Source organism: Solanum dulcamara, chromosome 4 (genome assembly GCF_947179165.1).
Source record: "Solanum dulcamara chromosome 4, daSolDulc1.2, whole genome shotgun sequence".
In the NCBI taxonomy this organism is placed as follows: domain Eukaryota; kingdom Viridiplantae; phylum Streptophyta; class Magnoliopsida; order Solanales; family Solanaceae; genus Solanum; species Solanum dulcamara.
The window spans coordinates 2,627,343-2,641,026 of NC_077240.1; the positions used below are offsets into that span (position 1 = coordinate 2,627,343).

A 13,684-nucleotide genomic window follows, 5' to 3' on the forward strand; every position below is an offset into this window, starting at 1 on the left:
TATTTATTGCTTTAAAATATATCTTTTATATTATTCAAATATATTATATTAGAAAATATTAATTATATACTGTATGTAATATATATATTTGTTGTGGTAAAAAAAAATTGCACCTATTCATTAAAAATGAATTAGGCATATAATATAGATATATTATAAATATTTTAAAATATATTTTTACCTATTTTAATAAAAACATTACATTCTACCTGATATATATATATATATATATATATATATATATGTATGTATTAAAATTATATAGTTAGTAAAATAATATTTAGGTAAGTTTCACATATTCTTTCTCACCTCTATCAGTGCAGTTGCACAGTGACAGTAAACGGAGCGCAACGTTTTCAGTCAACTAAATCGTTTTCCGATATGAGTTCGCCGGAAAATGAAACCCTTCGTGGCGTCCAATCGGTGAGCATATATTTTTTTAATAAAGAATCGTTACAGGTCATTTGCTATTACTGTTCAATATTTCTAGATTCGTAGTTCATATTTATCTTTGCTCAATTTAGGTTTTCTCCAAAGAGGGGCAAACTAGAAAGTGTACAGTAGAGCCAGTAGTCATTGGGGGTATGGTGTTGGATGTAAATGCAACATCTTCCATGCATGCTAATCCAAGGACTACCACTCCTGGAAAGGTATCAACTTTTTTAACTATGCTTTTTTTTTTCCTGGATTATAGATATGTGTATGTATATGAAATGTTTTTTTTACTGATTTAGTCTGCAAGTGTAATGCTGAATACTCAAATGTTCTTCAACATATCAATCCTCCAAGAAATGAACCTTAATGTGTGAAATTCGGTTAGCTTTTGATAATTGCAGCATTTGCCTTGTCACGGTTAGTGAAGCACAAGGCTACATGATTTTGTATTGCAGATGAAAAACATTAAGATAATGGGGAAAAAAGAATCACAAAACACAATGGGCAGAACAATGAGAGACAGATATTTCATACATACTCATATAATGCAAAAGGAAAGGTTTCTCATTTCTTCCTTTGCAAATCAATCATGCATAATATAGTCCTTGTTTTGTGATAGAATTATACAATGACACCATCATATTCTCAATGGGTTAATTACTTAAAGTTTTACCCTCTAGCTTAGAGAAACTAAATGAGCATCCCTTTGGTTTCAATGAACGATAGAGGAATTCAAATTCTTAATGCAGCTCATAGGAAATATTCATGAGAGATTTTCTTCAAAAGCCTTTGAAAGTATCAATGAAGAAAAATAAAATAAGCCCTAGAATCATTTGCATGGTGTAGAGCTTTCGAGAGCTTCTGCATCCTTGCTTCTTGTTAGAAAGATTGCTCATTTGCTAGGCCATTTTCATTAAGGGTCGAGCTTGGCGCTCACTTTTTATGGTCAAGCCATATGGTATCTTCTTGTTGATGGATGGATCCATAAATCTTGATTGATTTTGGCAGATATGTGCTGAGAGATTGTTTAAGGCTTACGTAGCACTTTCTTGCAATACATACTGGTTTGCTTCGAAGTCCACTCCTATTTGTTTGAAAGCTCTGCATGTAGGAAACACAATCAGTCCATTCAAGGATTACTGAGTCATCCAATTTAATAGTAGTGATGTCCAAATCAGTTTGCATACAGCTCGAACATTCCATCGGGTACCTTCTTGCACCAGCATAGGTACGGATGACTATGCGTACCAAGGCTTAGGCAGATTGAAAGAAATTACCTAGCATTTTTGGTCAATGTTGGGATTTGAATCCCGATCTCCAAGGTTTGCACCCACTGCATTTACCACTAGGACACACTAATTTTCATTTAAAGCCTCCATCAGACAATTTTCTAAAAAGATGATAAATACCCGACAATGAGAGAAAATACTACAATTAAATGTCAGTAACATGGAAATAGAGATCACTCATGATTGTTCTGCTGTCTTTTCCTCTTAATCTGGGATAAGTGAAAATGTTAGACTGAAAATATGTATTTGTCCGACAGAGTTATTAAATTCAGACGGAAGCCTAATCTGTAAAACTAGGTTTACTATGGGCTTCTTTACCAGCCTCTCTGCAGCATGCAAAAAGATTCATATCTTTATATATGACTTGTTCAGGTTATCTTTTCATTGGGTGGTGTGGCAAGGAATGTTGCTGATTGCATCTCGAAGCTTGAAGCAAGACCATTTATGATAAGCGCTGTTGGATTCGACATGGCAGGTGAGTGCTCTCTTTAGTTAGCACAGTTCGGTTGCCACTTGTCCCACATTATATGGAGTTGGTCTTTTTGGTAATAACTGATAAATTCTCCCACAACATGATGGTTAGACACTTCTAACAGTCCTCACGGATTGGATTTGTTGACAGAACATGCTGTCAGGTTTAGAAAGGTGGTCTACCTTCATAAGTGATACTATGAGTCCGTTTGGATGGAAAGCCCCTTTTTAGCTTTTGAACGTGTTTGCCTAATGCTAACTTTAAGCCATAAAGTTCTTAAAGTCAGTCAAAAATGAAAAGTTAGGATTCCTAACTTTTTTTTCCTAAGTGCTTAAAGTCATTTTCTTTGACCATAGAAATTACTTTTATATTCCTTATATTTTAACTAAATTCCAAACTACCCTTTTTATTCTTTTAATCCTAAAATTCACATCATTTTTCTCATTTAAGCACTTTTATCCAAACATCCAACTGCTTATTTATAAAAATAACTTTGAGCACTTCAAAGTTCTAAAAGCACTTCATACATAAAAGTTACTTTTTTTAAACCCATCCAAACGGGCTCTATATCTGTGATCTGTTCCAAGAAAACTCAATTTTTAGCGTGAATGATGTAAGTAGCTTATGTTCTCCCCCATCTTATAGTTTGGAGTATCGTGACCACTTCATAAGTGTTACTATCTCTGTCATCTTTTCCAAGAAAACTCAACTTTTAGCATGAATGGTGTGAGTAGGTTATGTTCTTCCCCATCTTATATTTTGAAGTATCATGACCACTTCATAAGTATTACTATCTCTGTTATCTATTCCAAGAAAACTCAACTGTTAGGGTGCATGATGTAAGTAGGTTCTGTTCTCTCCCATCTTATAGTTTGGAGTGTCATGTCAAGTGAAAACAAAGTCTGCAAATAATAAATATATTTGAATTTCCACCTCAATGTTACAGGTAAATCTATGACTATGACCTTATTGATCGAATCTACAATGAAGCGTTGTTTTACAGGCACATTTGTAGATTATGATATAATTCGGCATTGAAATTTCCAGTAATGGGACAGCTTAATGTTTTCTTGAAGCTTTTCTGTTTCATCATTCAAGAACAACAAAATACTTTGATTGAGGACTGAGGAGTTGCATATGGTGTTTCTATTTTTATAGGAAATATGCTACTGGAACACTGGGAATCTGCTGGATTATCTATAGAAGGTAACCTTTTAATGAACTGTCAACCTATATGTTCATTTGCCATTAACTATGTTGTCATGGGAAGATGGCTCATTCTCTAACTACATATACCTTCACTTCCTCTTTTTCCTCCCTGTAACTCATTCCCAAGTGTTTTCTTTTCCATTCCCAAGTGCTTGAGAAATCATTTTGCCTACTCTGGAATTGGAGTGGTGCGTTCAGTTTTTTGGGAGCAGATTGCCTACTGCCAAATGAAGACTAGCTGCATACCGTTTAAATGAACAACTAGTCATGTTTTTACATTTGAGTCTACTCATGTATTAAAGATCAACAGCAGAATCTGATTAGTCATCCCTGATTAGGTATCCAGAGACATCAGAATATTGAAACTGCTGTGGTTTGTCATATCTTTGATGAGGAAGGTGAAGTGGCAGCTGGTATAGCTCATGTAGAATCAATTGTGAGTTGATTTAAAGATCAAGCAGTTAAAAGTTAATACTCCCTGGTACCTACTATTAATGTGTGTTTAATGCCTCTAAAAACAGGAAAAGTTTCTCACTCCAAGATGGATAGAAAAGTTCAAGTGCAAAATAAGCTCCACTCCAATATTGATGGTTGATGCAAACTTGACCTCTTCTTCTCTTGAAGCATCTTGTCAACGTAAATACCTCCCTCTATACATTGTCAATTAATCTTCATTTCGTTGTTCAGGAGGTGCTAAGTTTCTCATTATATATATTCATCAAGTGGCGATATGCATAACAGAACTTAGTGATTCTCAAGGTACCACATATATGCTCATCACTGAAGAAAAAGATATAACATCTATGCTTAAAGTGACACATAAGTTGTATTTTAGAAGCTTAAAACTACAAAGCATATTTTCTTCTGCTCAAGCAATCTACTTCTAACTGCTGTCTATGTTGCCCGGATAGGGGTGCAAGTATCCGATACAGGTGCAGATCTAGAAACCGGATTCATCATGATGTAAATCTTAAGATTCAGGGTACAGATTTACGTAGGGATAAAGTGTTGGGATTCGGCTAAATGTAATTCGAACTTGTAAAAATAGAGCTACAAAAATATGCCTAAATTATAGAGTCCAGTAGTTCAATCTTTTATTCTGATGTTGCTTCTAGTGGACATTGTTTTGATATCAATGAGACTGCCAACCATAGATGAACCTCATTAGAAGCAGTCGTCTTTGTGGAAGAATCTGAAGGTTCGCAAGGAATTTTCTAAGAGTAGAAGTTAGTAGGCTAAAAAGTTTCTAAATTGAATATTTTTTTCAGTTGTTGATTAGCTAAGTTGAATTGGCATTGTCTTGGTTGTTACTGATTTCTAGTTTGTGTTTTTGTGGACATGTGACCTCTGTTGCTCGGATATGGATGTGGGCACCCAACACTGGTGCAAATCTAAAAGTCGGTGATTCATTATCACCTAGATATTAGGATTCAAGATAAGGACAGGAGCATGAGTACGAGTGCTTTCGTGCTAAGTATACAACCAATGAATGTATATTATTACTTATTCCATATAAGTATAAATTTTGGTAATTAGTTGAAGTTACTATGTTAAAGCTAGTTTAATTAGTTCTTTGTAAATACTTAGTATTTTATCCATTAGTTAATTTGTTAATACTACACAAGTATTGTAGTACTTTATGGGAATATGTATACGACAAATATCCAAAATCAAACCAAATGCCCAATCAACCTGTACTTCTTGGCAGTAGGTGTAGTCAAAACACTCAAGTTCTGTTGATCAAAGCCGGTGCAGATCCACCCCACTCCCAAACCGTGTTAGCACAACAAGGATTTTATGGATCTGATAGACTGCTGATCCATCAATTGTCTCTAGGAATGTATGTGCTGAAAAAGTAGTTCTGGTTTAAGTTCTGCTGCTTGTGCATGTGTGTGTTATGTGTATAGGCGCTTTGGCATAAGCAGATTCTATTTACATACGGATTTTATCTATAATAGTAAGAAATATTTGCATAATCTTGTTATGATTAATTTGCAAACTTCTTAACTATTACTAATTCAGTTAACCATTTTGTTGCTTGTTGGTCATTTTCTATTGTTCTAAATTCCAAAAGTTAATGGTTTGCTAGATGTTCATCTACTATTTGGAGTCTTATTATCTTGAATGATCATTTTCTTCACTGGGAGATGAATTGCTCTTCTCCAACATCTCACCATAGTAAATCCCTCGTGTATATGTAACTGGGCAAATACTGAGCCAATTATTTTGTGTTATCTTTTGGGTAGGTGCAACCAATCAAAATTCTATCTAGGAAGCTCGAAAACCTGCTTACTGTTTGCAGGCAATATCGCTTGTTTTTTAATGGCGTGAGATACTCAATATTGCTTGCTTTTTATCTACCACTTTATTAATATGTATAGATATTTACGAACCATTTCAAACATTTTCCTCTCAGTGGCTGCTCAGTTTAATACTCCAGTCTGGTTTGAGCCTGTATCAGTTGCCAAATCTAGAAGAGTTGCTTCAGTTGTCCAGTATGTGAGTTCTTGACATCTTGTGTAGATGCCTTTTCATTTGGATATTAAATAAAAGACCTGAAAAGAGGAGTGTACTGCATGTTTGTATTATAAAAAAACCCGTGAAGAATAACTAGCTCTGTTTGTATATGATACTAAATGCAAAACCCTTCAACTTTATTTTCTGATTTCTACCCTCTGTGTGTTTTCTCAAACAATATGTGGTATTGCTGTTCTTAGACTGAATATGGATGCTTTTTTTGGACTTGAGCACAGTAATTTTCAATTTTCTTCTAATTTAAGAGGCAAAGAACTCTCGAGAAAACTTGTTGTATTCATGCTCCTACTGAAGAATGAACTGCTAAATCTTCTTATTGTGCTGAATCTTAGAACTTGAAAGCTTCAAACACAAATGTGACTTGTAGCAATTTGGCGTAAAAAGCACTTCTAGCAGAAAATATTGGTGTCTAAATAGTTCTAGCATTGGGAACTTCCACGAGTCAGAAGAATTATTTTGGATTGGCTGTATATCTTTCATTGTGAGGCACAGTAGGTCCCTTTGCATGATTTTCTCTTCTTAGATAAGTAATATCATTGTATTAGTACCTAAACAATAAGGGTTTGTAGGTAACTTTTGCATCACCTAATGAAGATGAACTTGTAGCCATGGCAAATGCAATATCTGGCAAAGACATATTTCAACCAATTCGGAGAGATGGTACTAGTACTAAGCTGTCCAAGGAATCTTTCTTCCAAATGCTTAAACCTGCTATTTGGGTTTTACTAGACAAAGGTGTTAAGGTAGTTGTTGTGACACTTGGATCAGAAGGGGTACTCTTATGCTCCAAAGCAAAGTCCTATCTTCAGAAACTTGCTTTCAAGGGAAACCAACCTCCTTACTTCAGTAAACAGTTGTATGAAGCAGTTAATACAGTTTGGCCAAAGGATCAAATTTTTGGTGTTTCAATGTGCGAGACGAAGTCAAATCTCTTTGCTGTCCATTTTCCTGCACTTCCTGCTTCAGTAGTGAGGCTTACAGGTGCTGGAGATTGCTTAGTTGGTGGAACGATAGCTTCATTGTGTGCTGGTTTAGATGTCATGCAAAGTATAGCAGTTGGGATTGCAGCTGCTAAAGTAGTTGTTGAAGTAGAAAGCAATGTCCCTGATGAATATTGTTTGGCCAATCTAGCAGGTATATTCACGTTATATGCCCTGATATGTTCTACATAGTTAGGCTTGTATGTGTGGCATTATACACATTGTTGATTGACATTGTTTGCGGACGTACAACACGTAAATATGCCCGCATGATTGTCTTAAATTGTGAATATTTCATCCGTCCTACCACTCTCCCTCGGAAAATAAGAATCTTTCTTTCCCTCTTTCTTTCTTTTTTTTTCTTTTGTTTTTTTTTGTTGGATCATCCTTTTTTCTTTGTTTTCTGAATAAGCAAAATGATAGTTCACTTTAAGTGTGTTAGTCCCGTCTTCATAATTTCTCAAGCTGTATACATGTGTTAATCGACCGACCATATTTAAAGTATTGCAGTAAGATCTATATGCAAAAGGTTTATTATTAGTGATAATGTTTGATAACACCAGGTGTTCTCGTTTTGCAGATGATGCAAGGTCTGTATACTCTGGTGCCACCATGCTTCTGTGTCAATCCAAGCTGTAGAGGTCACCAAAGTATGTGAATTCTATTGTGTAATCCTATTGCATGTTCTTGTGATTTCTTCTCTTCTACTTGTGCTAGTGGAGGTAGCAAGTACCCGGTAAAATAGTTGAAATGCACGATATATAGAGCGCATATTGTTGGAAATCATTGTCAGAAACTCTAAATCAAATGGATAAATTAAACTAAAAAGGGTCATATTTACCATGTACTATCAGCATACGGTTATATTTGTCCTTAGTCATACTTTTTTTTGATGTATTTGTCCCTATCCTACTTTAGACACATATTTGCCTTTGAACTGTTAAGTTTCATGTCACCACTTTTATTATCGTATGTGTCATGCTTACATATATATATATATATATATATATATTTCACTTAAAATTTTCTCCTAAATTAATTATTACACCCACATCTAACCATATAACACACTCCTAGTACATTTTTCATCCTCAAGAAACCACGATACTTTTGAGCGAGAGAGGGCTAGGGCTGCTCATTCATGTGACTTATAAGGGTAAATCAAGTTGTGGAAAAGGTCGTTATTGATGAAATTTGACGTAGACTTGACCCATCATAGTTCACCAACCTCTATTTGGTCACTATTTGGTGAAAAATGATGGAAACGACTCATCAATCCATAACAGAGAGATTTCGGATATCGAATTCGAAGTTCTATCAGTAACAGTGTATCACGATCCCTCTTAGGGCTGATCATTCATAAAATAAAATAAAAAAATAAACTAAAATTAGATTTGTGAAGGATTACAAAATCTGGGTAAGTTTAGTCTTATCTAATTTTTAATTAATTTGGTAAAAGAGAGATTCTTTTATTTATACCCACTAATATTTGTTTATGATTGAAGATTATCTGGTTGAGAAAAATATGACCCACAGCTAGTTGTGGAATTGATGTAAATTAAGAGGAGAAGAACTGGGGGCATGTGTGTCACGGCCAGTGAACACGTGCAAACCCATGGTGTGACTCGCTGGATGAGAGCTACGTGTCACGGATTTAGACTTCAACTAAAGACCAACTTACTCACGAATCGCTTTGTATTAGTTGAAAGAATGTTTGATTTCTTGGATGATTTGTTACAAATGAATGTCCCTCTATTTATTTAGGAGTAAATAAAAATTCTAGAGAACTCTATGTCTTTCAAGACTTCTCTACAATATTTCACAAGAATCTAGAGTCTTCTACAAATCTCTCCAAGACTCTAGGTTCTTTTCCCTTCTTCAAAATCAAGTGGCGGGTCATACGGCTGCTCATTCTTGTGATTTTTAAGTGAAATCTATATATAGGCGTGCAATGTAGGATAACAAAAGTAGTGATAGTAGACTTAACAATTCAAGGGTAAATATGTGCCTAAAATAGGGATGGTAGGATAAATATATCAAAGACGTATAACGAAGAACAAGTATAAGGAGTACAGGGAGGGGCAAATATGACCCTTTACCCAAAATTAAAACCTTGTACAGATTGTATGAATTAACTTGTCCAGTGTATTTAGAATGGCTATGAAAGTACAAACACATCACACAACATTCAGTTACAAATTTTGTTCATTGGTTTTCCATTTGTATGGGTGTGAGTGAATCAGAATCTCCTTCATCATCATCTGAATAGCCATCGAAGAGTTGGACTCGTCATCAAGAGATTGTGAATTTCCATCAGGGTTCATGGTTTCAAGTTTTGAGATCTCATCCTTGCTGCATTTTTTCTTCAAATCCTTCTGCTCCATTTTCACACTTGTATTAGTATCTCCCATAAAATTACTACTTAAAACTTATTAATTATGACATGTAGTGTGTGCATAATTACCTTGCAATTTTTTTTTAATCAAACAGTGTATATAACTTAAACTCGTAAATAATTAAAAGAAAGGGGAACTGACCAGCAACTTGTTGTTCTCTTTTTTAAGGCTTAGGCAACATTCTGCACTCTGCTTCATCAGGGTAGAGAGAGTAAAAATTTCCTTCTTCAATTCCTCTTCTTTTGCTTTTAAAGAATTAACATTTTCCTTCAAGGAATAACAAGTATGTGTGTTTATCACTACTTTAAAGAAAATTACTCTTTCCGTTTCAATTTGTTTATCCTGTTTTGATTTGGGGTGAAAATTATAAAATTCAAAAATTTTGAATCTTGTGATCTTAAATTAAAAATATTTAATTTTGTAGTCTTAAACATGTGAGATGGAAAGTTCAAGTTGAGGAGTTGGTAAAAAAAAAAGACATTTTTTTTGAAATGGATTGAAAAGAAAAGTAGGATAAATAAATTGAAACCGATGGAGTATATGCAACTTCCAATATACTAATTGAAAATATATATACTGAAAATGTAAGATTATTTTACACAATTATAAGTCAAATCCAAATGTACTTACACTTTGGTGATGAGGTTTTGAATTGTCTTCAGCTGATTGATTCTCACTCCCTCTGTTAAAACTATTTAGAAATAAGTGAGATCATGTGAAGAACTAATTAAAAACAAGAGTATATATCATATATAGATTAGAGAAGAATTTAATTTAACAAATTTATCTAAAAGCACCTTTTTGTAGTCTGAGTATTTGAAGGATTTTGTGCATCTGCCTCAACACATTCTGTACCTTCATGGCCCCTCTCATGATGAATTTCAATCCTCATGTTAAATTTCATAAATATCTCACTTTGTTTAGGGTTTTCATTTGTCATTACTGCATCCTAAGAAAATGAAAGAAAAAAAGGGGAAGGTCTCAATAAATTAAGCAAAATCAAAAAAGGTCAAGTTTTATATATTGATGATGGTGTTAAAATTATTTACATAATCAAATCACTTATTATAAAGTGTAGATTATAGATAAATTTTTATAATAAGCATTAATAAATGGCATTGAAACATAATTCAACATGGTGTGAAATCATTTTATCTAAATAAAATTTAATTTTTAAACGAGATGATCACACAATTCAAAAGCAAGTAAAAGTAATCATGAAAATCAATAGCAGTGCCACGAATTTAAATTAGGGGACTAAACAAAGTAAAAATGTTACGTAAGATTTAAAATCTATATTAAGTGACCTTCTTCATTCAAAATAAATTATTTTTATCTTTTTTTGTGTACAATGTGATTATTTGCTGTATATGATTCAATTGAACCTCAACTCCTTTATCATAACACCCTTGATGGAACTAACATGTCGTACAATAACAATATATCTAGTGCAATTTAATTAGGTTTTTAAAAGATTACACAACTTCTTTCCAAAAAAATAAATTAAAATTTTTTTTAGAGAAAGGAAATTATAAAATTGACAATCGAACCCTCACAAACAATGTAAAATTTTAGGTAGTCAAAATATTCAGCAATAGAAAAAAATTCAAGAAAATAGCTAATAAACAGCAAGAACGTGATTAAGTAAAATTTATTTACGCGATTATAAGTCAAATCCAAATGTACTTACACTTAGATGTGGTTTTGAATTGTCTTCAGCTGGTTGATTCTCATTCCCTCTGTTTAAAAGGAAAAAAAAAGAGTCAGAAAAAAGTGAGAAATGTGAAAAACAAATTAATTAAAAAGAAGTGTATATATCATATATAGATTATAGAAGAATTTAATTTAACAAATTTGTCTCAAAGCACCTTTTTGGAGTCTTAGTATTTGAAGGATTTTGTCCATCTATCTCAACACATTCTGTACCTTCATGGCCTCTCTCATGACTTTCGGTCCTTGTGTTTAATTTCACAAATATTTCACTTGGTTTGGGGTTTTCACTTGTCATTACAGCATCCTAAGAAAAAAAGAAAAAGAAAAATAACAGGGAAAGGTCACAAGAAATTTTAGCATATTATAGAAAGTTCAAGTTTTATACATTTATAGTGTAAAAATATTTACATAATCAGATCACTTATTAAAGTGTAGATTACACGAATTTGAACTAGAGAACTAAAAAAGTAAAAGTAAAAATGTTACAAGTAAGATTTAAAATCTATATTAAGTGTATTCAATAATTTATCGTTTTGATTCAAAATAAATTATTTTAAACTGAACCTGCTTAATCATAAACAACTACATATGCCTTCGATGAAAACTAATCGTGTTGCAACAATAACAACATAACCAATATAATTCAATCATATTATTAGTAACCCAAAAGGACAATCGTATGTAGGACTTTCATGGTCTTCAATGACTATGTACGGAAAATTTCACAATATAAACAAAAAAGATAAACCAAGCAACATTAGGTGCAACCATAAATTATAATGATAGCTAACAAAGAAATTGAAACCATCAAAAATTGTGGTCGATGGTAAATATTTCTTTACTATTAATAAAAAATTTTGAGTTCGAATTTAGGTATAAAAGTGAAATTTCGGCGCAAACTCAAATTAATAGAAATCGGACAACTAGATAGGAAAACAAAAAAAAAGGAAGATGAAGAAATTGGAGAAATTTTTTAGAAGTTCGATAATTATTAAACATACGTGACTAAAATTTAAGATGATTAAAAATATGTTTAGATTTTCAAAAAAAATGGGAGTAGAAAAAGAAATTACAAGGTAGGGAATCGAACCTTCATCAGCAAGAATTAAAATTTCAGATACTTAATCAACTAAGCTACAAAAATTTTCTGACTACACAACTCCAAGTATCCAGTTCCATGGAAAAAATTCAACAAAGAAAACAAATAAATATAGCAAGAACGTGATAATTAAGCTTACCGGAATCTTGACTTTGATCATTGTTCTATATCTGGCTAATTTGACAATCTTTTTGTTAGCAAAAATATAATATACTGCAAAATTGTATACAGAACGAAGAATTATTAAAGAGAAAACATAGAAATTAATTAAAAGAGTAATGCATTATATATATAATATGAAATCTGCATGGCACAAGGACTCCTACTTCATGTCATATTCAATTTCAAATTTTAACCGGTAAATTTAATTAATTAGTTGTTTGATTATTGAAAGGATTCCAATTTAATTTCCTAAACCTTTTGGGATCTGGGAAACAATAGCACTGCCAACTGACACCTTTTGATTGGGACACATAACACTTCCATAATTAATCGACGGCCTAGATGAGTCCATATATATTAACGATTTGGTATTGTTACCTTTTATTTTTTAGAAAATACTTAATGTAATATTTCTGAATAATTACAGTATAATGATACACATAAGAATGAGATGGCATGTTATCTACACCAATCATACGATGAGCCCGTTTGAATTGACTTATAAGTTGCTTATACGCTGTTTTCAATTTTTTTTTAGTGTTTGCTAGTAAACTTAAAGTCATTTTGTACTTAAAATAAGACTAAAAAAATAATTGAGTCTGTTTGACTTAGCTTATTTAAATCAGCTTATAAATTACTTAAAATAAGTTAAGCCGTTAGGCACAATGTCATGTGACTCGTGAGTTATTTTTAAGTCAAAATATAATGTTAAAAGCATTTTTAGTCCAATCCACGGAAGAAGAGACATTTAAAACAACAAGATATCCGAATATAACCATTTTTAGTCCAATCGATGAGAAGAAACATTTTAAAGCAATAAGATATTAGAATATCCTAAAAGACACTGATAAATTACATATGTTTATATTTTTTTTATAAATAAATATTTGTGATTATAATCTTTTAAATACACATAATTTAATACAAATTCTCTAGTCAACAATAATAATTAGTTATATGAACCTTTTCCATTTTTAAAAATAATTTAGTTAATGACGTGACCGAATCATAATTGACCATGTATACAAAATAGTTTTGCAAAATAAAAAATATTTTTGGTTAATAAATAATGGCATGAATGAGTTTTTTTTCAAATGATAATGACATAATTGAGCCAAACTTTTAACGGGTGACAAAAAAGAGTCTTTTCTCAAAGTTAGATGACATATTTAATCTTTTTTCCAAATTAAAATGACACGCTTTTTTTAAAAACAAAATATAAATTTATGAATCTATACATTATAAAAATATAATAAAATCATAATTCTAAATTATATATTTAAATATTGATTTAAAATAATAATTTCATATAGCATGTTTAAACATAAACTTAAAGAGGAAAAAAAAAAGGGAAGAAAAGAAAACTAATGTGACCTTTAGTAATTGACTCGTCA

General features: G+C 32.2%; 2 protein-coding genes across 6 annotated transcripts; one reads left to right on the plus strand and one right to left on the minus strand.

Moving 5' to 3' along the window:
* The first annotated feature begins 284 nt into the window (after window positions 1-284).
* On the plus strand, window positions 285-7,858 carry LOC129885463 (pseudouridine kinase). Of its 2 annotated transcripts, XM_055959743.1 has the most exons (9): window positions 285-423; window positions 525-650; window positions 2,097-2,199; window positions 3,355-3,402; window positions 3,744-3,841; window positions 3,927-4,041; window positions 5,822-5,904; window positions 6,510-7,074; window positions 7,501-7,857. In XM_055959743.1, the coding sequence occupies exons 1-9, from the start codon at window positions 382-384 to the stop codon at window positions 7,557-7,559; spliced, it is 1,239 nt and encodes a 412-aa protein (XP_055815718.1). In that variant the 5' UTR covers window positions 285-381; the 3' UTR covers window positions 7,560-7,857. The 2 variants fall into 2 exon arrangements, with proteins under 2 accessions (XP_055815718.1, XP_055815719.1); XM_055959744.1 differs by lacking the exon at window positions 5,822-5,904 and having other exon boundaries at window positions 6,547-7,074; window positions 7,501-7,858.
* Window positions 7,859-8,925: 1,067 nt separating this feature from the next.
* On the minus strand, window positions 8,926-12,396 carry LOC129884492 (uncharacterized). Of its 4 annotated transcripts, none has more exons than XM_055958788.1 (7): window positions 12,268-12,396; window positions 11,185-11,333; window positions 11,007-11,055; window positions 10,114-10,265; window positions 9,947-9,998; window positions 9,458-9,505; window positions 8,926-9,295 (listed from the first exon to the last, which is right to left on the minus strand). In XM_055958788.1, the coding sequence occupies exons 1-7, from the start codon at window positions 12,286-12,288 to the stop codon at window positions 9,113-9,115; spliced, it is 654 nt and encodes a 217-aa protein (XP_055814763.1). In that variant the 5' UTR covers window positions 12,289-12,396; the 3' UTR covers window positions 8,926-9,112. The 4 variants fall into 4 exon arrangements, with proteins under 4 accessions (XP_055814763.1, XP_055814761.1, XP_055814762.1 ...); XM_055958786.1 differs by having other exon boundaries at window positions 9,458-9,583; XM_055958787.1 differs by having other exon boundaries at window positions 9,947-10,007.
* Window positions 12,397-13,684: the final 1,288 nt, after the last annotated feature.

What these genes read in the sequence shown, in the direction of transcription:
- LOC129884492 (XM_055958785.1), bottom strand. Translation starts at nt 12,288, where the DNA reads ATGATCAAAGTCAAGATTCCG. An exon ending in TGATCAAAGTCAAGATTCCG is followed by an intron (nt 11,334 to 12,267) that starts GTAAGCTTAATT and finishes TTTTTTTCTTAG; the next exon opens with GATGCTGTAATGACAAGTGA. An exon ending in AAGAGAACAACAAGTTGCTG is followed by an intron (nt 9,296 to 9,457) that starts GTCAGTTCCCCT and finishes AAAATGGAGCAG; the next exon opens with AAGGATTTGAAGAAAAAATG.
- LOC129885463 (XM_055959743.1), top strand. Translation starts at nt 382, where the DNA reads ATGAGTTCGCCGGAAAATGAAACCCTTCGTGGCGTCCAATCG. An exon ending in TCTTGAAGCATCTTGTCAAC is followed by an intron (nt 4,042 to 5,821) that starts GTAAATACCTCC and finishes TTTTCCTCTCAG; the next exon opens with TGGCTGCTCAGTTTAATACT. An exon ending in TTGTTTGGCCAATCTAGCAG is followed by an intron (nt 7,075 to 7,500) that starts GTATATTCACGT and finishes CTCGTTTTGCAG; the next exon opens with ATGATGCAAGGTCTGTATAC.